Genomic DNA, 25,484 nt, shown 5'->3' with positions numbered 1-25,484 from the left:
AACTAAAAAGGCAGCAAAATTGCCATGAATGTCTTGGCTGACGATGCTACTCTTGACATACAGATGTGCGCAGTTGTCTATGCTTTAGTTCCCAGAAGAATAGAGTTGTAACAGAATCATTTTACAAGAGAGACCTGGGGGAATACATGTGATATAGAAACTTTTATAGCATACTAAAACTTCTATAAAACTAATTATATGTGTTATCAAAATGATTCATGCTAGCCATAGTAAATCCCATTCATTACAAATGAGAGTTGGAATTACAGTTCTCTGTCTCTGAAGATTTGTGCAAATAGTACACACTGTCGCTATGGGGTTGAAACAGGAATTCCCTGAGAACTGGAGATTTAATTGCCTGCTGCAAGAAAGCCCCCGTGCTATTCAGACCTGTCACCCAACTCAGCTGCCAGAGAACAGGTAAGTTCTGCTCTGACCTGATTCCTCACCATCCTCTGCAAATTTCCTTATTTTCCTGTAAATTTAATTTGCTGTCTTGCCCTGACACCTGCCCAACAAACATGTTCTTCAAGCATTGAGAAGTGCCATGTGTCTGTGGATGTTGCTCTTGCTGAAACTATTTAACATTGAAGGCCTTTTGCAAAACAGTACTGAATTGCTGGCGGTGTTTTCCCTGAGCAGGGATTTAGATAACTTGTTCTACGTAATCAAATTAGTTATCTCTGATTCAATCTGGTGTTTAAGCCAAATTCCCAAGACAAGGTCGTTTTAGTAGTTTGTTCAGTTTTTAATCTGTTTTCCAAGAAAATCTGCTTTCATTTTTTTCTTTCTTTGGTTTCTGACAGTCTCAAATGTGTATGAAAAACTGATGAAGGCTGGCTGAGTACAGGGAAATAGCTAATTTGACATTCAGTTTCTATACTTTTGTGAGCTATTCTGTTTTCCACACCTTTCCCTCGGTCTGTCAGAAGTATCTGTTTAGCTGGTCTGAAGCTGGTTCCTCCCTGGCTTCATTCAGATTTTGTTTTTCTTCTTCCCTGCCTCATGTTTGCTTCTCACTCCATCTTGCAACTCCAGCTTTTTCTGTTTCATTTGGAAAAAAAATACATTTCACAAACTTAAGTGGTCAGTAAAAGGTAAACTCTTCTTGTAGCTCATTCTCTGTGTGTTGGGACCCTTTGGGCCAACTGCAAACACTTCAGATCCTGGTTGCTGCACCCTACCTAACGGGTCACTTTGGTGCAACCTGTTCAGAAGTGCAGGACTTGTTTAAATAAACTGAACCCTTGAGTTTTTCCCTTCCTTTTTCATTATTCACCTTGGGTTTTAGGCTGAAGAAGTGAGGCTGTGCACCTTGTATCGATGTCGGGACTGGGGAAGGAGACAGTCCGAGCTCACATTATCCTCAGCTAGAGCTCCTTTGATGCTTCAGCTCTGGGCAGAAGGTCCATCAAGAGACACACACGTGTGTTTCATTAGCTCTGGTCGTCTGAAAAAAGTGTTTAAGGACCAAAGTTAGTGATATCTTGGGAGGCTTTGTGAAAAGTGAGAGCCATCCAGATAGCTGCTTTGTTTATCAAGAGCTGAAGCGGCAGTCGCAGTATGTATGTGGAAATGGGAGACATATGAATTTGGAGCATGCCAGACATGGTTTGCAGATGCACCCTGCAGTACACGGCAGGCATGCTGTGGTTCATATCAGACCATCCCAGAACTGATTGAGAGTAAAACATGTCCCACGTATTAGACAATGCACACAGCAGATGAGTACCATGTGTCTAGTAGGAGTATTCCTGTGGTGCCAAGACACTCAGGTGATGAAATGAGGTGGCTGATCCAAGTGTCTCCTTCCTGAATCCCCAAGAAGCAGCATTTTGCTGCAGACCTACATCACCTGTCCAAGGGCTGGCAGCCAGCATGCTGCCAACAGGCTGCCAGTGCCTGCCAGTGGGATTGAGAAGATGTGGTTTCAACTGCGGAGGCAGCTGACAAATTACTGTCTGTAGATGAATCTCTGAGCAATTAAAATGTGAATAAACCAGCTCACAGTGGAAGGAGGCACTGGATCGCACAGTGACCACTGTTTGAAAAAGAGTAGGTGTTAATACGCCCAGAGGTCATCTGGGGCAATTAATAGTCCTGTAACATCCCTTGGCAGGGCATGTGGCAGTCAAACCAGTATTTCCTTACTGTTCTGGAGCACTGGGGTGTTTGTCAGCAGCTGTAGCCTCCACATCTCCCTCCACTTTCAGGGTCATCATCAGTGGGGCTGCCGAAATGCCATCCCTCCTGCGGGGACTGGAAGTTGTTCATAAGAAACTGGGCACTGGCAACAAAGAGGGGATGAAAAGGTCAATGACTGGTGGCTTTTCTAGGAGAGGGCTGTGCCTGGCGCGTTGGCTTGGCCCTGCTCTCACTGCTCAGAGGCGCAGCCATTGCATTAATGACCCAAGTGCATGTATGTCTTCCACGGCTTCTCCTGTTGGCCTGGGTCTGGTCTGCCTCTTCCCTGTCTCCCAAAACCCTCGCACAGGTCCCACGGCAGGGATACCTGCTGTGGGGCCACCTGACCCCCTGTGTCCTGACCATCCCGTCTTCAGGGTGTGCACAGATGGTTTTGGTGGTCATGCTGGTTGTCAGTCCAACATGACAGAAGCCCAGGGGATGAAATGGTGAAAGTCAGGTGGGGAGCTGGAGGGAAGGTGGCTGGAACAGCACCATGCCAAAAGCCCTGGGCATGGAGAGATGTTTGAGGACCAAAAGGCTAAATTAGAGTGAAGGGTTTGGCTTTGCAGATGCCAGGTTCAAAAAAATTCAAGCTGGTGTGGCAGGGAGGAGGCCGTGGGTTGGAGTAAGGACAGAAAAGAGAGAAGGGTGCATGAAATACTTGTGTCATGACATGGCCTTGAAATGAGAGCTACAAAATGAGAGTTACAGTCCTGCGCCACCACTCCTGGTTACTGGCAGGTCTCTATCTTTTTATGTTTTAATATTGCGTGTGAAATCTTCTATACAGGACAGAGTCCAACAAAATGTGTGCATTTAAACATAACTTTTTCTGGGTAAAGCACAGTTTAGGTGGCTCAAGGGCCAAAGAACAACTGTCCATGGTCAGGCCAGGTCCATGTAGGAAAGTCCCTCTCCTAGCTTTTACTTTGAACGGGTCATATCACAGCTTTGTTATCTTCAAGGTAAATCTGAAAAATGCTTCTGTGAAGCCCCATGCAAAGTCCATGTGTACTTTTAATTTAGATGGCCACAGCTGGCTGCTGGAAAGCTGGATTAAATCACAGAGTGAAGTGTGTCTTTGTTTTTTTTTTCTAGTCTCTTGGTATGCTCTTGAGCTGGTCAAAGGTGTAGGGAAGGCATCCAGACATTTCTAGGAGGAGAGGTAATAAATAAAATTGATTCATAAAATTATTATAGTGTCAAATAGAAATAGTATCTTGTTAGTGCAAAAAAGCATAGTGAAAATGGTGCAAGGTTCTGAAGGGAGCATCCTTCTTCACAATAACCACAACATGCTAAATGATAAACATTGTTGGCTTGCTCAGCTGGAAGTTTATAGTATTTAAATTATAATTACAGGTCTGAACTGTTCTCTACAGGATGGTGTAGCGGGATCAGCCAGCAAAGGAGTAGGTAATTAAAAGTCCATTATATTAAGCTGGGCCCTATGGGGACATAGTGGTCATGACGAACACACTTGCTGTGGTCAGGTGCTCAAGTGCACTCAAATGCCTTTCTGAATTCAGGGCTGGTGAAGTGTGTTCTTATGAGTCAGTTTGAACTAAAATGTGTCCGTGAGAGCTGCGTTCATTCAAAAAGGAGAAGTGTCTTAAGCTCTAAGGAGGAAATTAAACCTTGCTGAGGCCAGCCAAGAACATGTTGAGATCTTTTAGTTTCGCTGGAAACATGTAAACCTGCATACCTGAGTCAGACACTTAAAAACTGTTTTCAGAAGCATTTTTATGGAGAAAGCCCCCATCACTGTCCCCATATTTTCATAGCTGGCATATACACACTTTAGACTCTCAGGAACTGTTCACCATGCAGAGAAAACATGAAGAGTGAACTGAGGCACGTGGATCTGCAGATCTCACCCGGGAGCTGCACTGCACTCAGTGGGGCTGCAGAATGTTCCTTTCTGTGCAGGGAAAGCTAAGAGGTGGGTAGTACAGTTTCATATCACAGTTCAGCACATTTTGACAGGGAAATGTGCTCTTCCTCAGCCTTTGATGGCGCCTGGGTTAGAAAAGTGTCCACTATCCTGCTGGTTAGCACTCCCAGTACTCACAAATACTGAAAAGGAAAGGGAAGACGACAGATCGCTAGTGAAGTCCCAAGACAAGTTCTAGCAAAATCCAAGCTATGTTGCAGTGCTCCCAGGGCAGCTGTGCTGTCCAGCACTGACCACGTGCTGCAGCAAGGTGTTCCACACCTTCTTGTTCTGTAGCTCTACTGAAAGTAAACAGATGGCAAATTAGCTCTCAGGTGTTTCACTAAATTCAGGAGTGAGGCTAAGCTCATGTAATTTATACATTGTTCTGGGCTCCTTAAAGTTAAAATCATTGCCATTACACTAATTTTTACACCCACACTTTCTCTGTCTGCAGCCTTGCCCATCCTTTACTCATCACCTTGGAATCTGGCCCCCTCAATCTAAAAGAGAAAATGGGATTTACAAACCCACTCCCAGCTTCATACCATCATCTTCTCCTCCAGGTGCAGCCTTCTGCTTTTACACCAGGCTGTGTACCTGCAAGGACTTCTTTAGCCTGGCTTGGACTCAGGGCTCTGCACAGAGCTGTCTTGGTCAGTGTCAGTGCGTGGACGTTATACATAGATGATGAGTCCTTAGCCTGGATGCTGCACAATGGTGGCAGCATTTTCAGTCATTTCTGAGTCTGGATTTTCACACACCAAAAATCGATTAATTGATTGCAGCCAGGAATATGTCCTCCAGCTGCTGGACGTCCATGAGCAATGTCAAGAAAAAGGCTCACTCATTGCAACTAGTTTGCAGTTTCCCACTCCATCACCTAATAAAGAGCCAGAGCCAAACAGACCAAGTGCAAATGCTTCTTTATGATCAAATTTCATAACACAGCAGTACATTGTAATCTAGTGTGTGTTTCCTGTGTAAAATCCATTCACCCACTGGAAGACCATGAGCAAACACCAATAAAATTCTTAGCAAAAAAAGGGGGGGGGGAGGTGGAGATGTCAATACAATACAGTATTTTTTCTGCTGCAGGAATGGATGGAGGAGCTGCTGTGTGCGATGGTCACGGCATCACTTGTGCATTTATCTGGACGAGGTGAGGAACGTCACACTGCAGAGGATCTGGATCTGCCAGGACCCAGCCCTCATGAGCTGGGCCTCTTGAAGGACCCTTGTCAGGCCCTGTAGTTTTGTTCCATAAGTAAATGTAAAGATTGTAACAGTATAATATAAACAAAAAACAAACCAGACCAAACCCCAAAAAGCCCAACCAACCAAAAAACAAAACCAAAAAACCAAACAAACACCAAACCAAACACCACCACCAAACCACAAATCACGTTATCAGCCATTTTTACATACTCTCATTGTTAGCTCTGTCTCCCTGCTGTGACAAATTCCTTGTCTTTAGTTTTCACAGAGGGTTCTTGTGAAAAAATCCTGATCAGGGCATGTCCTTAAAAATCACCATTTTAAGCACTCAGCTACTATTTTCCTTTTTAGAAGCAGCTGTGCACAGATAGGAATCCAACCACATAAATTCCAAGTAGGCTGGCTTTGAATTTGAGCTTGCTCTTTCTGAAAGTAAGCTTTACCCAGTGCTACACTGGCCAGCATTTGCTTACTAGAGTTGGGTAGCTTTATTTCCCTCTCTTTATTTGTCCTTTGCATTTATATAAAAACAGATCAAAGCCTTGGAGAAGCTTTTGTACATTGTGTTACATCTTCCATGTTCATTAAATGAAATCCACAATTCTGCATTCACGTGCTGATGGGGAGCGGACCAGCTCGTGGAGGGAGGAGAATGGGAAACAGAGACCTGGAGAAAAGAAGGCAAAGAAATATACCCAAAAATTGCAGCAGTCATAAATAAGGCAGAATGGTAGGGAAGAGCCAGGAGGGGAAGCAGAAGAGATAGAGATATTCCTTTCCTGGTTGGAAAGAGCCTTCAGTGCCAGGCATCGGTTACTATCTCTGGCACTGGGCAGGGGACGGGGAGGGCGAACCCTTCTGAGTCAAGAATGAGGAGCAAATGCTGCATGTCTGCTTCACAAGACCAAATTTTTACGAACAGCAAGAAGACAAAATGCCTGGGATGCTGGCAGGGTGATTGTAAAGATCAGGAGAGTTTTTCTTCCTACTTGTGTTCCTGTGCAACCCAAGGTTATTTAGCTTTTGCACACAAATGGGAACTTTGCTGAATAAGCCTCAAGTATAATTCTTTATGAAGGTTTTTTCTCCTGTCTCTGTCTTCTTTTTTGCTTGTTTGTTTTGTTTGTTTGTTTGAACTACCCATAAGCTGTGATTCAATGACAGATTTCTAAAGAACAGGTTCCCGGTGCGGGTTGGGGTTGCTCTGGTCAAAGACATGTCTTAATTTGGTCTGGGCTGCTTCCTGACCGAGGGGACAGAGCTGCAGAGAGACGCGCTGGTAACAGCGTGAACCAGCATCTGATTCCCGGGCTGTCTTCTGGGCGGCTTTAGGGTAACCGCATTTCTTTTCCATGAAAAATGAAACTGTAGTCCTAACACAGAATCACAGAATGTCAGGGATTGGAAGGGACCCCAAAAGATCATCTAGTCCAATCCCCCTGCTGGAGCAGGAACACCCAGATGAGGTCACACAGGAATGTGTCCAGGTGGGATTTAAATGTCTTCAGAGCAAGAGACTCCACAACCCCCCTGGGCAGCCTGTTCCAGTGTCTGTTACCCTCACTGAAAAGAAGTTTCTTCTCAGATTTAAGTAGAACTTCTTGTGTTCCAGTTTGAACCCATTACCCCTTGTCCTATGGTTGTCACCGAGAAGAGCCTGGCTCCACCCTTGATATATTTGTAAACATTAATAAGGTCACCTCTCAGTCTCCTCCAAACTAAAGAGCCCCAGCTCCCTCAGCCTTTCCTCATACGGGAGGTGCTCCACTCCATCATCTTCGTTGCCCTGCGCTGGACCCTCTCCAGCAGTTCCCTGCCCTTCTGGAACTTATGGGCAGCTTGTGAGTAATAGTGACTTAAGCAAAATTTGAATAAAGTTTTTTGGGTTTTTTGGGGTTTTTTTTTTGGTCAAAAAATAGGTAATTGTGAAAAGAACAGACTGGCAAGCATTTAAACCCTCCAGCTTTTCCAGCATGAAGTGTAACAAGGCCAAACTGAAAGGTAACTTCTGCTCCCCAAGGTCGGGTGGGAATTGCAAGAGCATTCTCAGAGCCACAGCAGCTGTAGACCTTTAACTAGATGCAAAGTGTGCAAGCAAACATTAGAAAGCAGATCCAAGAAGGCTTTGAGCCCAAAACCTTTAGTTATTTTTTTTTTCCTCCCCCTCAACTCACAGAAGATATTAATTTCTTTTCAGTTATAGCTTTCAGCTACTGCAGCTGCAACACTGATACACCTGCAGGAGGTGCAATATTGCATCTTTGGCAATGTTTATGCTTCCAAGCACAGTTACAGCTGATCTCTGCACAGCTGAGAGGCTGGTGGGGGGAATTCAGCTGTGATGGTGTGTGCTGGATGCAGCAATCCTGTGTCCTGCTTTCCTCTGGTTTCTGCTGCTGCTGCTTCCCCACCGCCCCCATCCACCCACTGCAGAAAGGCAGTAAAAAGACATCTTCACTAGGAGCAGAAAGCATTTGGCTGTGAAGGCAACAAGACCTCCTCAGTGATATTCTGTGTATTAGGAAACATCATCTGGCAGACAGATATTTTCAGGAATCTATTACAGCACTTGCCAACACCTTGAGTAAACTCCAACGCTGTCTGTCTGTTGTGGAAAGCCACAGGAGAGGTAATTTATGGCATTCTTGCAGCCCCCATAGCCTGGCTGAACTAATTAGAGAAAGGGCTGAACCCACATGGCTTGCTTCTTTTAACCCATCAGTGAAATAGGTATTTTATCATCTAAAGGATTTATAGTTTCTTCTGCTTGAGTCTGTCTGTCCTGCTAGTTAAAGGCCAGTTTATGAAAATAACTTTGAGGCAGTTCTTGTCTGCGTAAATGGACTAGTCCTCCTTGAGTAAAAACAACTATCCCTCCAAAGCTTAAAATGTATTTAAAGATAGATACAACTTCAATTAATATGGAGGTTTTCCATTTATTGATGGTTTAACATTGAGGGTAACTGCACAAACGCTCTTGGAGAAAATACTCTTACGTGACATTCCACAGCATTTTGCCATCATGTGAATCTTTTTTCAAACAAGGAATATTTTCTATTCATAGTGTCAATATGTGTAGATGTGGTGTTGAGGGGTATGGTTCAGTGGTGGACTTGGCAGTGTTAGATTGGACTTGATGATCTTAAAGGTCTTTTACAACCTAAATGATTCTATAAAAATATCAAAAAAAGTGATGAATTTTGACAAAGTGTACCACGAGTCTTATTTGGTGAACATTATGGGCCTGTTTTGCTGTCTCAGTAGGAAAGATATTCTCACTCTTGCACAGATGCGGTGTCACCTTAACTTCTATTGTTGAACAACCTTAGCAATAAGGTTTAATAAAGCTGAAGCTATGAGTTACTAATGATAAAGGAATTCAACTATTGTTGGGTCTAACAACATAAAACAGCATCAGGTTAGTCAACAACTTCCTTTTTTGTCTTGGAACAGGGTCAACCAAATGGCCAAGCCGATACTGGCTGTTGAGTTTCCGAAGTTTAAATTCAACTACCATATGTAGCAGGAGTCAACATAATCTACAAGAAGCACGTTTGCAGTGTATGAACAAAATCGGTGCAGAAAATACTGTTATTCTGCTGATTACAGATCTTCCTCATCTTGTTTTGGCCAGGTGCAGATTTTTTGTGGGCTTAAGTGAACATGCAGTTAGAGACATTAAGTGGCTGTAGACTAGATCTTTACTTTGGCTTTAAAAGTATGATTATTTTGCAACATAAGGGTTAGTTTTGCTTTGGTGGTTTTTGCTTTGTTTTGTGCACTAACAGCTAGATGTTGTTTTCTCATTATCATTATTATTTGCACAATGAAAAACCTCGTTTCTGTTTTGTTCAATATTGTTCTCTCAAATGCACATGCTCAGCGTGCCTCCATTACAAAAAAGTCCTGCTGAGATCCCCACCAGCAGAACAGAAGCTTGTGTAGTGCAAAGGTCTCATCGGAACTGGTCCGTAGTGTTCTGTAATTTCATCATGTTTAAGCACTTAGGAATAAAATTACTGTAACCAGCCTGGCAATGCTTTGCCTCAGATCACATGCAAGACGATTTTTTTTTTAAAAGAAGGTTATTATTTTATTCTACTGTAGAATAGACCTTTATGTACACATATACATTCTGTATTTATATACAGAATTTATATTCCGCCCTGGTGAGACCACATCTGGAATATTGTGTCCAGTTCTGGGCCCCTCAGTTCCAGAAGGACAGGGAACTGCTGGAGAGAGACCAGCATAGGGCAACGAAGATGATCAAGGGAGTGGAGCATCTCCCTTATGAAGAAAGGCTGAGGGAGCTGGGTCTCTTTAGTTTGGAGAAGAGGAGACTGAGGGGTGACCTTATTAATGCTTACAAATATGTAAAGGGTGAGTGTCACAAGGATGGAGCCAGGCTCTTGTCAGTGGCAAACAATGATAGGACAAGGGGCAATGGATACAAACTGGAGCATAGGAGGGTTCCACTTAAATATGAGAAGAAACTTCTTCTCAGTGAGGATGACAGACACTGGAACAGGCTGCCCAGGGGGATTGTGGAGTCTCCTTCTCTGGAGACATTCAAAACCCACCTGGACATGTTCCTGTGTAGCCTCATCTCGATGTTCCTGCTCCAGCAGGGGGATTGGACTAGATGATCTTCTGAGGTCCCTTCCAATCCCAAACATACTGTGATACTGTGATATGTTTATCATTATGTTCTAATGAAATGTCTGATATAGAACTTGGGCAAAGCAGGGTGATTTCTTGAATTCCAGTGGTTTAATTTTCTAAGCTTTAAACCAGCATGCTCTCCCTTAAACTGTTGATTAAAGACTAGATTTTAATATAGAATCTGCTATACTTAGGAAAATTCTTGCATGCTGAATATTACATAAATTGTACATTCACAAACTGAAGCTGGGATCTGGGCAGAAGAAATGGAAACTTCACAAAGACTGAGGCTCGGAGAAAGCACTGCTTAAATGCTGCATTCTTTTGTGTGTGTGCATGCTTTTCCACCAAGGCATGAGAAAAATGTCATTTATAAAGTTTTGAACAAGCCAAATCTCCCTTTGTCAGAACAACGAAAACAAATTAAATACAACTGTGGTGAGGAAGGATTGAGAAAATCAAATGATGGGAAAAGTCTCCATCTTACTCAACTACCCCTGCCGCTGAAGCCGTGGCTCTTGCCAGCGGCCTCGGTGTGCCCTCCGCCAGCCACCCTGGCTGTCAGCACAACATTAGAAACATTCCCACTAATCCCATCATTCACCGCTCTTGTGGAAACCAGCAGGCTCACGAGCAAATCCACTCGCGCTCATCCTATTGAAAGCGCTGCCTTATCGGGCATAATCAAAATGGCTCATGTGCAATGTGAAGAGCAAGTGGGTTTTACCAACACTCACGCCAAAGCTAAATATGGATTAAATTGCACCCTGCCGGCACAAAGTGTGCATTGTGTGGCTTTGCTCCGAGTACCCAACCTCAGCTTGCTCCATGCCTGATAAAACACTACACGCTCCCTTCAATGCCCTTTTTTTAAAAGGGTTAAACAAAGCAGCAGTGTCTGCACTGGAATGTGCTGCAGGTAGCGATCGAAACCTCCATCACCCAAGTCAGCCAGAGGATTAATTTAATGCATGAAGGTTATTGCTTGGAGGCACTTCACAGGAATGCAAACCAAAGGCCCTCAAAGAGCCCACAACAAAGGGAAAAGCCATAAGATCTCCAGCTCAGGGTAGGATGAGGAGCTTTGGCTTGAGAGCTTGGTCTACCCTGTACAACAGACAGGAAACACCGTTGTACTGAAAAGCCATCCGAGCAGGGAAAAGGTTTTGGGGTGGCTTTTTTTAAATTGTTCTGTAGACCTCTTTTAGAAAGATAGTTGGATAGAAGGTTGCAGCCTTACTTTATGACATTATATATTTTATGACTATGCAAGTTTTGTTACGACATATGTAATTTGTTTTGAATTGTATTTTGTTTCTAGTTGAAAGAGAAGAAATACCTGTTTTTCAATTCTTGGGTTTTTTTCCTTGTTTTTTGTTTTTTATTTATTTATTTATTTTGGGCAGGGGCACGCTCCTGTGATCCTTGCTGTGCTGAGAGTCGCAAAGCTGCCTTTGTGGACACAAAGGGGTAGAATTGAGCTGCCACACCTGCCGAGTGCTCTGGGCTGCTGCCGTGGCTCGCAGCCTCAGCACAAGACACGAGAAGACTACTCAGGAGCGCAGCACACGGGCACAGCCACACAAGGAGACCTCGCTGTTCCGGGAAGGTGCTCTCCAGCTACCCTCTGAATTATGTGCTTAAAAACTAGAGAAGTAACAGCAATATAGAGACAAGAACCAACGCAGAATTTGCTAGATGGAACTAGTGACAGGGACAGAGCACCTTTCAATTTCTCTCAAACTTTCCCATAAAAACCAATAGTGCTTTAAATTTTCCACCACAAGCAACCTGGCTCTATGTTGCCTACCATCCTTGTCTGGATTCAGTCTCCAGTCACTGTTTCTTACATCTTTTCCATAAGAAGTCATATAATTATATGCAATTATCAAATAACTCTTCTCAGTCCTCTACTCTTGTCAGTCAAACCATGCCACTCCTTTCTTAATAATTTAAATTCTGGAGCATCCCACTTGAGTAACATTTTTCTGAATCTTTTGAACATATAAACCTCTTGGACAAGGTTTGAAAAATGGCCTAGATTAGTTTTCCCCACCGGTATTTTCTCATTCCCTCTTTCTTTCGCCAACGTTTGGAACCACTCCTGGCTGCAGCACAACACAAGCGCAGGCTCCGTGGGGCCTCTCAGGGCCATGGTTAGCGCATCCTTTTCTGTTTCAAAAAGAAAGCTATTTTCTCATTATTTACCTATCTACCTTCTCTGAAACAGTCTGCTGTGTGGAGTACTGGGTTTTCTTTTCAAAGACATTATACTGTAGTGCTCATCAGCCTTTTTTCTTTTAACTTTCTAACTTACAGCTTCTTCGAGGCCCTCCAACTTGAAGAACAATGCTACTGTTAAAAAGAAAGCATCTCAAGACAAAGATGTACCAAATTATACCGCAATTTTAACACAAATCATTATGGAATTCTAAAAATAATAAATAATTTATCACTAACTTTGTACAGAATGCTTTTATCAATTTGGGATCAACAAACCAAGACCAGTTCATGTAACATTTTATTCACAAGTAGAAAAAGTATTACAAAACAATATATAAAACACTTTAATTTACATTCCTTAAAGGAGTATTTAAAACAGCACTCTAAATCCCTAGAGATGATATGTGGGCAGTCTAAATGCGGTGGTAGCATATGTTTTCTATTGGCATGTACAACATTGCTTGCCACAGGCAATATAAAAAAGACCAATTTGGTTAAATTAAAGAAAAAACTATATACACAATATACACATATATTTAGAAAGCACTCTCTTAATTTTTTTCCCCCAATTTGCTCTCAAGTTATCTGTCACTCATTTAAAGACATGAGTATTTTTCTCACCAGACAAAAACAATTATACAAAGTGTAAATTCCAATGGGAAAACATACTGTGGCAGACGCTGGCAAAACCTTTGAAAATAACATTTTAAAGAACTGTTATTAGTGAAAAGTTAAATCTCCATATGTTCTAAAAATATCTTGCCATATACTGAAATGCACATTGGATTTTTTTCTATTTACAAAGTATATACAAAGAAGCACACATCTCTTCATGCACATGTAGTGAAAAAAGAATGTTTTGTCACTTCTTAAATGTATGGAAGTATCCAAAGAAATTATTCAAAACTACTCTTATTTGAGTATATAAAGTGTTTAGCTGAGTAATTGTACACCCTGTATAAGTGCATATTATTCTGTCAGTGACCAAATGGTGGTATTTACCACCATATAAAAAAATTTAAAACAATCACATAATTTCTTCATTTACTTGGTTTGGATTTGATAACTGTTATTCATGATTTTTGCACACATGAATAATCTCACAGGTTTTAGCTGAAGCATCTCACTGTCACTACATCCAGTTCAGCTGTTCTTGTGCAGGTTCAAGCTTCTACTGGGTGCTTCCAAGAAAAAGTCTTCTTCCATTTTGGAACATGAATACTGTCTCAACATTTCCGTTGCCACACAAACCATGTGTGGAAAGATGAGTAATATTTATTGCAATTTGCATTTGTTTTGCTGATCACATTGCTTTTGTCAAGGCACACTGGGTAGTTTAAAGAATAATTGGTGGAGTTCATCACTGACAGGTTTGAGCCTGTTGAATGTAATGAATCAGTAGAGGTTACTGGGATTACTCACAGAAGTGAAAACTATTTTAGGGATAAAAATGGCTGCAGAACAAATGGCATTATGTCATGGGACGTGGTGCAACAAACTGCAGTTAAAATCTTAAAGAACAGTAGTGAGGGCAGAGTTGACGATTTGCTAGGCATGCGTGCAACTTCAAGGATTCCATTCAGAGGTATTTTAAAATGTTATGAATAAATGTTTACATTTTGCATGAAAAAAATAAATTTACACAATACTAGAGCGAGAAGGACAGAGTGACGTGAATGAAAAGGCCTACTATATAAATGAATCAGATCACCATGAAGCTTGACCCTTGAAAATAATGCATTACTAAAAAATATTAGTAATAGTCTCATTGTATGAATACCTTCATGACATTTTGATGTGACAGTTGATTATATTTATTTCAACATCCAAAAATTACATGCTATAACAACAAGTGCTTTGTTCCAATACCAAGACTACCAATTAAAGACAACATCCCTACCTATATGGCTGACTTTCACTAAACTAAATCTAATTTAAAGCTAATCGCCTGCTATATTTAACAAAATAATGCCCCCTCCCACAAATGTAACAATTGGATGGAGGGGACTTCAACCATAGATATTGTAACATGCAAATTCTCTAACTTCCCAAACTAGCTTATTGACTATAATGTAATACATAAGAAAAGCTTCAGCTTATCAATAGATGATCCTTGTATAAATAGAAATGTTTATTTTTTAAGTCCTTCAACAGCAGGAAACTGAGTTAAAATTAGAGCCAGCCAAAAAAACCTTAATGGATGCATAAATCTGCAAGCAGAATAACTGGCAAAGTCTTGTCCCATGCCTTCTGACATCTGCAGCTGTATTTAACATACTCACCTAAACACACTGACGTATTTCTATTTCTTGCTCTATTTGTGTATGCTTTTAAACTCTCTCCATTAGACTTTTTGAGGATCTGAAGGAATGGAAGGTTTTGTGGGGTTGGTTTGTTTGTTTTTTTAAAGAGATGCACAAGGTCATAAATCCACCTTCATGGTTCTCCCAGGATGCTCCTTCAAGTTTCACTTTACAGCTGTTACGGCTCAGATGGAACTGCTCAGAAGGTGTGAAATGATGCCATTTTTTTGCAGCTGATTTTGAAACCATGCAACATTGAAGACCAGACTATGTTTGATAAACAGCACAGGAGCGTTAGGGAATCAGCCAGCTTCAGTGCTGAGAGAACTAGTGTGGCTTCCTAGAAGAAAGTGATAGAACATAAATTCATTAAAAACCTCTGTGTACTTCATACTTGACTAAACACTAAAAGAATGCAACTACACTTACTGCTTGCAGTAGAAATTCACCTAAATCTGAATATTGAAACTGCATTAAAATACCCATTAAAAATGTATATTTATGTACACAGAAATAAAAACATGTGATCTTCTGATTTTATTACATTATTATTTGTTTTCCGATATGATAAAAATATGGCCCTATGCAAGGCTGTAATGCATGCATATGTACTAAAAAAAGTCCTTCCCACCAAACATTTGAAAAGGACAAGAAATTTGAAGGGTAAATTGAAAAAAATGAGGTAGATTGAGATAAAATAATTTTCTTGGAGTTGTACAGTTTGTGAGTTAAGCCTGAAAATACATTTCTTGTAAACCTAGTCCTGATAACATCCCTCAAATACTACTTGAATTTCTTCATCAAAGATGCATATGGACTGATGCAGTGTAGAGTATGATTATGGAGGAATTGTACAAAATGAATCAGCAAGGTCTATTAAAGCAAAAAAATGAAGAAAAACCTAACCACCTAAACCATCTTGCTTATTCATAATCATACACAAATCTCAACAGTAATACATACTAACACTAAACCATTGAAGAACACAGGAGTTTGAAATGTCATAAAAGTTTTCTACACACACATATGAATCAGTAAGAAAATTTAGATATTTTAACAAATACGGTGAAATGTAAGTTAATTTTTAGTGATATTTTGAAATTTGTGGTTCCTTTCATATAGAAAAACTCTAATATTAATCACGTCTCTTCAGTTGATAATTGAGTGGGCAAAACTACCCACAAATTAATTTCTGATTTTTAAAAAGCTGTTTAACATGGCAATATATTCCTTTAAAACATTGAGAGAGCATTCAAGTTCCATTGATAAGCATTGAAAAACTAAGAACTAGCAGCATCAATATTTGCAGTTATAGTGATACCATTGTCCCTTTCTATACATACTTAGAGAACAGGGCTATCACCTAATGGTATTTGGCATATACCAAACTGAAACTATGCCAGTGGCTACCTGACACCAGGACACTTAGTGCCAGACATTGTTACAGACAAACTTTATATTAGAAATAATATATGGAGAAAAATATGTGCAACATAGATAAGGTTAATATTTTCAATGACAGCAGTAGATTTTTGGGGTGATATACAAATTCCATTGAAGCCAATGCCAAAAAAATTCCTGACTTAGCAGTCTGTTTACCTCCTCTTCCACCTCTTGAAAACATCACCTAAAGAATTAAGGCCTGATTTACAAAGAATTAACTATTGCACTTGCATGTTTTCAGAATATTTTTTTTTGTTGTTAAATACTAATTACTTTCTACTCATTTAAGAACAATACGAAAGTGGCATCAAACCAAATGGAAAAGGATCAAAGGAAGGCAGTTTTATTTCTGCAGATGGCCCAAAATTTTCATAATTACAGATAGGATAATTTTCTTAATTAAGTTTGGTGGATTATTAATATTAGTGGCAAGTACTTCTGTTCCTGCCTTTGTGTGCATGCACAGGAGACTATTGCAGCTTTCCAACCACAGCCTACACAACCCTTGTGTAACACCACCAGTGCACATCCATACTCTGGGATCCTTTACTTCCAGCAGTGGAAAATGTTATTTTAAAAATACAGAGCACAGCTAATATTCAAAAATATATAATGATGAAGCAGCAGCAGACTGACTTTTTTGTGATGGTAATAGTAAGTGATTGGAATAGTAAGTTTTTATAGATTAAGTCATATTTTATGGACAAACTTACAGAATGTTTTGTCTGATGAGATGAGAATATATATGGCATTAAAAAGCATTTGAGATTCTCCTGTTTCTGCTGCTGCTGTAGCAACTTCAGAGAAGGCTTTGTAAATACTTTTTGATGAACACTTGCCATGTCTTTTATGCCTTGTGTACAGTAAGCAAAGACAAGTTCTCAGTTCTTCCCTCATAAACAAAGACTAGCTTCACATTACAGTCTGGTCATAAGGCTATTAAACCGATTTTCTTTCCCTGGAAATTAAATGGAGAAACCTAATAAAAGCTAACTGGTGTACAGACTTACCCCTGTATTCTGGTTCACATTCTCTCAAGGTTACACTATTCAAATTCACTCAATAATTTAAAAATACAAAACTGTTGGATCTCTTGTAGAGTTTTAATTCCTTTCAGCAACAGCTAGGTGTAACCTAAGGAAAAACATCCTAACCCTACAACTTTTTACAATTCTATTTTTATCTAGCTCTACGTGCCTTGAGTACTCATTCTCACTCCTTTGTAGTTACGGGTTTTACCTCTTTATCAGTCTGTAGAGCCATTTGCTGTTCCATTACACTCTGTATTTGGCTGGCTTTCAGCAGCCGCTGAGTTCCGAAGTGATGAAACTTCTATGCAGGTTCTATGTTTGGAGATTTCAAAGGACTTTGCAATGTTTCCATCAAGAGCCTTAGCTGAAATAAGTACTTCACTTAGATCCTGCTTATTATCCGACTCAACAGTGGCTGCATTTTCAGTCTCAGGACTGCAGGGTTTTGCAGATCCTCCGGCCACTTCTGAATATGATTCACAGAAAGAAATGCTGTCACAGCAAGCTGAGTTTTGCATAAGGGGCCAAGCATCTGAAATGTCTCCACAGGCAGAGTGTGAAAGAGACCCAAGGAAAGTAGGAATCATTTCTCCAACAGAATCAGAAGCCCTGCAAAAGGATAAAAAAGGACATGGTTTCAAAAGCATTCCAGAAAATATTATTAGTATAGTAATTACTGCTATTAATATAATAATTACAGGTATTTCAAGATGGTTTAACAGGGTTATATTATGCTAATACTCTAGAGGCACCCTGTACAAACAAGTTCTTTTGAAAAGGAATAGTTTATTCTTCATCTGGAAATGAAGAAAACTCTGGAGAACACCACTGAAAGTAAAGAGGATGCCTAGAGCCTTTCATGCTGTGAATTCATGGTTTTAGAAAACATGAACTACATTTGAGGTTGTTTATAGTCTAAATAACAGAAATAGGATAAAAAATACTATAATACTGTTCAGATACAAAGACTGTTTCAAAGAGGAAGGAATTTGTTTGTTCACAATGCATGGAGGGGTTAAAACAAGATACAAGATTAAATTGCAGTAAGAAAGATGTTTGAGAAGACTGTGGAAGCTCCAAAATTAGATTTTCTTTTAAAAAAAAAAATCAAAACCAACCAACCAACCAAGAAAAACAGAGGCTAGACAAATATCTAATGGAAGTAAAAGAAGTAAAGTGGCTTCAGATTGGGAAAAGGGAATGCACAAGACTGTTTGAAACTCCTTGTATCTATGTGACTTCATACTGAACACACATTCACTTTAGATTTTTCAGTTTTTCTGTCTAGCCTTCAAAACATGAAAAGTTTTTCTTGTATTGTCTTTCATGTGGAAAGAACGGAGTATTAGTGAAGAACAAGGATTTTTAGTTCTCACAAGAATCATTTTTATTTAATAGAAAATGGGAGAAAATGGAAATAGAAACTCAAAGTTATCTGTCTCAAATGTATTTAAGGTACATGGTGATACATGTGTGAGTGTACTACACATGCCTATCTCTGTTGAAAGCCCAGTAGTGTTTTTTACTATAGTATACCTAAATAAGTATTAAAAACCCCAAAATAATATACTAATACATTTTGTTTTCAAAAACTGTGTACAGATTTATAAAATATAAAGGCTTTATTAAGTCTAATATACAGTAATAATTAGTGTGACAAAACTCCTCCCAAATTAACATTGCCTATAAGAAATTTTAAGTAGCCTTACTAATTTCTGAAACATAATGCTTTAATTGCTTTGATATACACACAAAGTATTTTCAGAGAAGAGGCCAAAAGTCAGGACATCGCACCACAATTGAAGGAAATACATTATTTTGGCAAAGGAAATTGAAGCAAACCCCGTTACTTCTGGAAGGAACCACAGGATCTTTGATGTCCACATAGTATGGGTATGACATTTATTTTTAAAGCCTTAACCAAAAGATCCCTCACAAAGTACACAACTTTCAATTTGTCAGCCTTAGTGGTATAAAAGGATGACTCAAGCTTGCTGGTATTTAAACAAGTTATTATAGAAAATTTAGGTATTTTGTATCTTGTACTTTGGTCACTAAGTCACCTTGTATAAACAATACCTATGAAAAGGCTGCCTCTACATTTTTAGTTACATTTGGTCATAAGAACAAGGCAGCTGGAGACCAATTTAAACCTTATATGGAAAACAGTTCTAGCTAAAATAAATAAATACATCCTGTGTTAAAATCTGTAACCAGGAAACTCTGAATGACACCATAAATTTTATATATTTAGCTCACAGCACTGCTGTAGAAATAACTACTCTACTACTGTATTTTATTTAGGAGATCACAAGAAACTATTGGTTACAATCTGTTAGAAATTAAAAACTAGATCTTTCAAATCTCACAGTCATTAAGAGCTTCTAAAAAAAAGAAAATCTTCATGACTCTTCTAAATGGTACCTTAATCCTCCCAGATTCGCAGGTTTATGCAGCACCTTGCTAACCCACAGCAGAAGAGGAGGTCACCAAAGCCTCTAAGGTACCATAGAATAATCACATAATCATAAAATCACAGAATGATTTGACAGTTTCCACTAGACCAGATTGCTCAAAGCCCTGTCCAACCTGGCCCTGAACACTTCCAGGGATGGGGCATCCACAAGTTCTCTGGGCAGCCTGTTCCAGTGCCTCACTGCCCTCATGGGGAAGAATTTATTCCTTGTATCTAATCTAAATTTCCTCTCTTCCAGTTTAAAGCCATTACCTCTTGTCCTGTCACTACATGCCCTTGTAAAAAGTCCCTCTCCAGCTTTTCTGTAGGTCCCCTTTAGGTACTAGAAGGCTTTTGTAAGGTCTCCCCGGAGAGGGAGAAAGAGGACCGTCTGCTTGTGAGAGAAATAAGTCACTTCTTTGTCAGAGAAATGGATATATCATGTCAGCATTTATTAAGAAATACTCCAAACTCATTTTTCACCCTAAACCTGTTTTTGCACAAAATAGAAGTATATGGCTACAGTTCATCAAAATCCCCCATTCCACTCCAAACAGCTATTCTATCTGTATAAATATTAATTTGACTGCATAAGAAATACGTAATGTTTAATAGACATTTATAAAACTAAGTTACCTTTCATTAAGTGTAGTCTGTGAGTGGAAAGCACAATTGTGACTGCTGTGATCCATGCTACAGGTTTCATCACAGCACAGTGACGGAATCAAGTGAACTGGTCCTAAGGAATGAAAATTAATTTAAAAATATTAAAAATGTCAAAGGTCTGTGTAAACTTAGTCTCTATAGCCTTGCAAACCTGAGTATTGGTTTCCCAGTTAGATTATAACATATGGATTGAAGAAAAAAATCTTATTGCAAAAAAATGGGTTCTTTAATTTATTGCTTTAAAATGGAATTACTTATAAAAGCCAAGCCATTCCTCCAAGACTAATACAGATGCCAGTCATGAATATCTACTTTTTAAATTAATTTACTTTTCAATTAGATACATGTGAGAGGAAGTATCACATTCTGAGTTAACATATTAGGATGGTACTTAAGCCTGTGCTCTTATCTTAAATTACGTATTTGTCAATGTCATAAATGCATCTGCTCTGAAATTACTTCACAAAATCTCAATTATTTGAATTGTTCAGATTTTTAATGTGCTTTAGAGTTTGTATCATGTTGTTAGATACTGCTTGGCAAATTCTTCACATCAAGTCTCAAAGCCAGATGCAGTGCTATTTTTATCAGAAAGAAATGAGATAACAGACATTTAAACTTCTTTTTTTTTTTTTTTAAGTGACAGGTCATTGGAATGAAAACAGAAAAAAAAATACCATAACCAAATATCTACTTGGAAATTCTATGTGCTTATTGAGAAATTAGCCTAGGACAAAGAGTACTTGACAACATTAGCTCTGTAGTTAAAGTTAAATGTTCCAACTCAAGTGTTAGATAAACGTTCATCATGCCATAAAGTCACTTTTAAGTAGACCTAACATACCACATGTCTGTGATGTGCTTCTCTGGCACTGGCAACAAGTTCTATGTTCATATTCATTTAGCTGTGGTCTATCAAAACATGACAATTCAGAGCCATTGTAGTGAATGTCTTGTGATCTCAGAGACCCTTTGGACAAAATGAATACAAATATATATTAGTAAATTATACTATTTTTCCTATTCAGAGCCTCGTATCTTCACAGAATACTTAAATGTCACACTATACACTATTTCCATACATTTTCCAACTGATCGTGTGGTTTCATATAAACCACAGATTTTGCAACAAGCCTTAGGACAGCCGGTTCAACTACAGCCTCTTCTAGGAAGACATCTGCTGTTATTTTGATGATGATTTGAGAGTATATCTTATTCACTGTTACATCTTCTCAGTGTTTAATGATCCCCAGTGATTCCCATCTGAAATTTTCCACATTCAGCTTTCAGCCACTGGGATTTTGTTTATGCTATCTTAAAGAGCTTTATATTAAAAGCAGATTTCCTTTAATCTGTATAGTTGTAGGCCAAGGCAAACAAGTTACTAAATTTCACTTACTGAAGTTTGAATTCACTATGTCTGAATTTCTTAAAACTTCCATTGCAAAGCATCTTCTAGGTTAGGAACAATTCTTACAATGCCTCTCTGAATCTTTTTTAATTTTTGCTTGTGCTTTAAGCAGTGATAACACTGATTCTTCTTAGTTATTATTGTTATTGTTTGACATCCAGTGCTCATTAGATGCTGGCTTAGGTACTTAATTAATCTTGAATATGGCTAAAAAATCAAAATTCTAAATGAAAAATCTGCTATCTGCATTGTCCACTTTCATAATCTTGATGAGCTAAGTTGTTTCACAATGGCATGTGATGCACAGATCCTCCAAGTTGGTATTTCCACATTAGCACTGCAACTCCATAATGACATCCTAGCTTGGATCCCAAATGGTCCACATCTGTGCAGCATCTAACAGAGTATGGCACAGAATCAATGCAACTGGATTCTTTCTGGATATCTGCACAGCATTTTCTCAGTAGAAGCTGGAACACCCAAACTGACCTGGCAAACATGTATGGATACACAGTTTTGAGCTTCTGCTAGCTTGCTCATCTCAATGCTAAATTTGTTTGAATGCTGTGGAAATTTCATTTATTTACTTACAGAGATATTTGCCAAACTAATACACGTACATAAACATAACAAAGAAACAATAATAACTGGAAACTTACAGCTTGGTTTCTTCTCCATAAACTGCCTCTTACAGTAGATAACACAAAGAATAAGAAGAGCTAAGAGCACCGTTGCAAGTGCACTGCATATAACAGCTGCCAGAGCAGTGTCTCGAGGACTGGAAGCAGTTGATGGGATCTTCACAAGGTTTACTTTGGTGGTACCTGAAATAAAGTTAAATAAGAATTAAGGCAAACTCTAAACATTTCAGGAATATACATTCATGTAAATGAAGGTATGGGAAATAAAAGAGGTTCGCACCACAGGAAAAAAAAGGATGTTCCGTCAGCTAATGTATAAACATCAGTTGCACATATAAATAGATAAAACTATGAGCACCCACATCACGAAAAAAACTTATTAAAATATATTGCAAGATGAGTGGTAATGAGTGGAGATGAACACAAACACATTCAGACCATCCATGGGAATGGAATCAGATCTTTACCATGAAAACAAAGACTTCTCAATTTTTAATCATGTCAGATTATCTAATACGGACAACATTTTCTAGTGCACAGTTGAGAAAGCTATCCACTAGAGGGGGTCACAAATACACGCACTTTCCTTAATGTGGAAACTTTCTGAGAACTGTGACACTCACAAAAGGTCAGATGCTGCCAAAGGTCAAACCATTTTGTTTGGTTGCGTGATGTCATGACATCATGGCCATTTCTAGGTTCAAACCTACGAGTTCAACTGTGCTAACTTTTCTTGGTTCTGTGATAGTTTTTTAATACAGACAATATCTCTAGCAAAAATTCAGTAGACTGACTTTACATCCATGTTAGTAAAGACTTAAACAATGTTTCTAGCTTGGACAAACATAGTTACTTTTACATGGAAAGTAAGAAAGTATCAAAAGTTTTATTAGAACTATTGAAATTATCTTAAATTACAAATGGTCTTGTAAAATTAAATTCATAGAATTATTTAGGCTGGAAGGGAGAACGGAGAAGAGACCAACACCCTCCATGCTACAACCTCTGTTCAGGCAGTTGTAGACAGCAACAAGGTCTCCCCTCAGCCTCCTTTTCTCCAGGCTGAACAGCCCCAGTTCCCTCAGCTGCTCCTCATCAGACTTGTGCTCCAGACCCCTCACCAGCTTTGTTGCTTTCCTTTGGACAGTCCTTTTTTTATTTTATTTTTGTTTTTAACAACTTATGAATTCTGATAACTCACCTGTTTCAATCTATTTTGAAGTTCACATCAATGAAACAGTATTTTATGAGAAAAGGAACAAAATATTGAGTATTTCTCTGACAGCAAATTTTTAAAAAACCACAAACCATATTTTATTAACTTAGAAAATAAGTTAAACAAGCCTATTTCCCCCTGAAAATCTACAGTTAAAACCTAAAGACCATAATTCCCAAGAAATGGTCCATGCAGTCAAAAGTTTAAATAGGGAGATAAATGTTTGCCAGACTACATTAAAATCTCTAATAAAATTGTACATAGATGCATTTGTTTCAGGTCCTAACTGCAATATAATACTAGCAGGAGAGAACTAACTTACTAGGTTAGTTAATGCAATAAACTGGTTTCTACTATTCAGGAATACTTCCCCTACATACATGAAAGGTGGGCAGCAAAACATTTACAACTCAATATTGCTTTATTGTAATAGGCAGATTGCCAAAAAGCTAGATATATTGAAAATCAAATTTATTAGATCCAATTCTAAGTCTTCAGACCACTTACACCAAAGAAAATATTAATTTATAGGAAATAACCCAAAGTTTAAGAAAAAATATGTACAACTTATCAAATAAAGACAGTTTCTGTGGATTTTAGTATCATGTAGTTGCTGGTAAGTGGAAGAATATAAAAAAAGTGGACAGGTCAGACCACAGCTATTATTCAGAAGAATTTTTGTTCAATGTGAAGAGAAACAAGTGCTACTGCATTTACATCTGCTTGAATATTTCTGTTTACCTTTGATTCGTACTATTATGTTCCACTGTCACATGAGAAGTGCAGAGGGCAAATTTATAGCATACCAGTTTTTGGACCTACGGGAGAGAGTCCAGCGAAGGGCCACAGAAACGACTGAGGAACTGGAGTCTCTCTCCTGTGATGAAAAGCTGGGAGACCTGGGACTGCTCAGCCTGGAGAAGGCTCGAGGGATATCTCATCAATGTGTATAAATCCTTCACGGGAGGTTGCAAAGAGGACAGAGTCAGGCTCTTTTCTGTGGACCAGAGGCAATGGGCACCAATGGAAACACAGGAGGTTCCTTTTGAACATTAGGAAACACTTTTTTAACTGTGAGGCTGACCAAGCACTGGCACAGATTGATCAGGGTGGGTGTGGAGTCTCCCTCAATGGAGATGTTTAAAAGTCATCTGGACATGGTCCTGGGCAGTCAGCTCGAGGCGTCTCTGCTTGAGCAGGGGTGTTGAGCCATATCATCTCCATAGGTTCCTTCCCAGCTCAACCATTCTGTGATTTTGAGTTATTAAAATACAGCAGATCTCAAAACTCAAGTCAATAAAGAGGCTGAAGTCTCCTACATGAACTAGAAATACATTTTTATACTGTCCTTGTGCTGAAATGCTATCATTTGCATTATCATAGCAGATAACCTATTTATCAGTTCTGTTTCAGATAATAGAGTACAATTTAAATTCAGGGTCTCTGGTACTTTTTCTGTTAAATAATTACTACCTACCCTTCTTATGTTCTTCTGTAATTCTTGTTACTCACAGAGCTAAGCGCTATGACCTCTATTCCAGATCTTCATTGTTATTTAGAAGAAAAAGCAACCAATGTTGTAATTTTTTTTGTCATCACTTCAATGCTCTTGGCAGCAGCAGCGCAATCTTGCACAGAGAAAGCTTTTTACTCAGAAAGCTTTTTACTCAGCAGTTGTAGTTTTAAGTTTACAGTTTAACAGACTGCAGAAATTTCTGCATGGTATGAAAAGTTCCAGAATATAATTCTGTGAGAAGCAGTAAAATTATATATAAAAAAAGCTATCCATACAGCAACATGTGGTGGCTGTGGTGTGAAAACCAAGCAATATGTTTTGATATTGGGTTTTCAATTTTAGTCAAGTGTTTGATCTATTCTTTAGAAGGGTAAATACACCCTGGACAAGTATTTAAAAACAGGAAAATAAAAACCTGATCAAAATATCTTCCAATATTTTTCATATATATATTAATATATATTACGTATATCAATACCTGTACCAGTGTACCAACCCAAAATACTAAGCAGTTCTAACAAATTAGGCCTTCACAATTAGCAGTATTCTGGGAAATCACAAATTACATGTATTCCC

General features: G+C 39.0%; 1 protein-coding gene and 1 long non-coding RNA gene across 7 annotated transcripts in view; one reads left to right on the top strand and one right to left on the bottom strand.

Moving 5' to 3' along the window:
- Window positions 1–3,609: 3,609 nt before the first annotated feature.
- On the top strand, window positions 3,610–14,357 carry LOC135578392 (uncharacterized). Of its 2 annotated transcripts, none has more exons than XR_010469909.1 (2): window positions 3,610–5,282; window positions 11,410–14,357. It is a non-coding gene; the product is annotated as an uncharacterized LOC135578392 (long non-coding RNA). The 2 variants fall into 2 exon arrangements; XR_010469908.1 differs by having other exon boundaries at window positions 8,792–14,357.
- Window positions 12,507–25,484, bottom strand: part of TNFRSF19 (TNF receptor superfamily member 19) — a 62,743-nt gene continuing 49,765 nt past the window's right edge. For all 5 annotated transcript variants that reach the window (XM_021286230.2, XM_065050212.1, XM_065050218.1 and 2 more), the window contains 5 exons: window positions 22,195–22,359; window positions 20,969–21,094; window positions 20,095–20,197; window positions 17,212–17,612; window positions 12,507–14,869 (listed from right to left, as the gene is read on the bottom strand). In XM_021286230.2, the coding sequence (XP_021141905.1) occupies window positions 17,219–17,612; window positions 20,095–20,197; window positions 20,969–21,094; window positions 22,195–22,359 (788 nt within the window). In that variant the 3' untranslated portion in view covers window positions 12,507–14,869; window positions 17,212–17,218. The remainder of the gene's footprint in view (window positions 14,870–17,211; window positions 17,613–20,094; window positions 20,198–20,968; window positions 21,095–22,194; window positions 22,360–25,484) is intronic.

Source organism: Columba livia, chromosome 1 (genome assembly GCF_036013475.1).
Source record: "Columba livia isolate bColLiv1 breed racing homer chromosome 1, bColLiv1.pat.W.v2, whole genome shotgun sequence".
In the NCBI taxonomy this organism is placed as follows: Eukaryota; Metazoa; Chordata; class Aves; order Columbiformes; family Columbidae; genus Columba; species Columba livia.
Note: the sequence above shows the minus strand (reverse complement) of the source record. Positions and strands in the feature narration are given on the sequence as shown.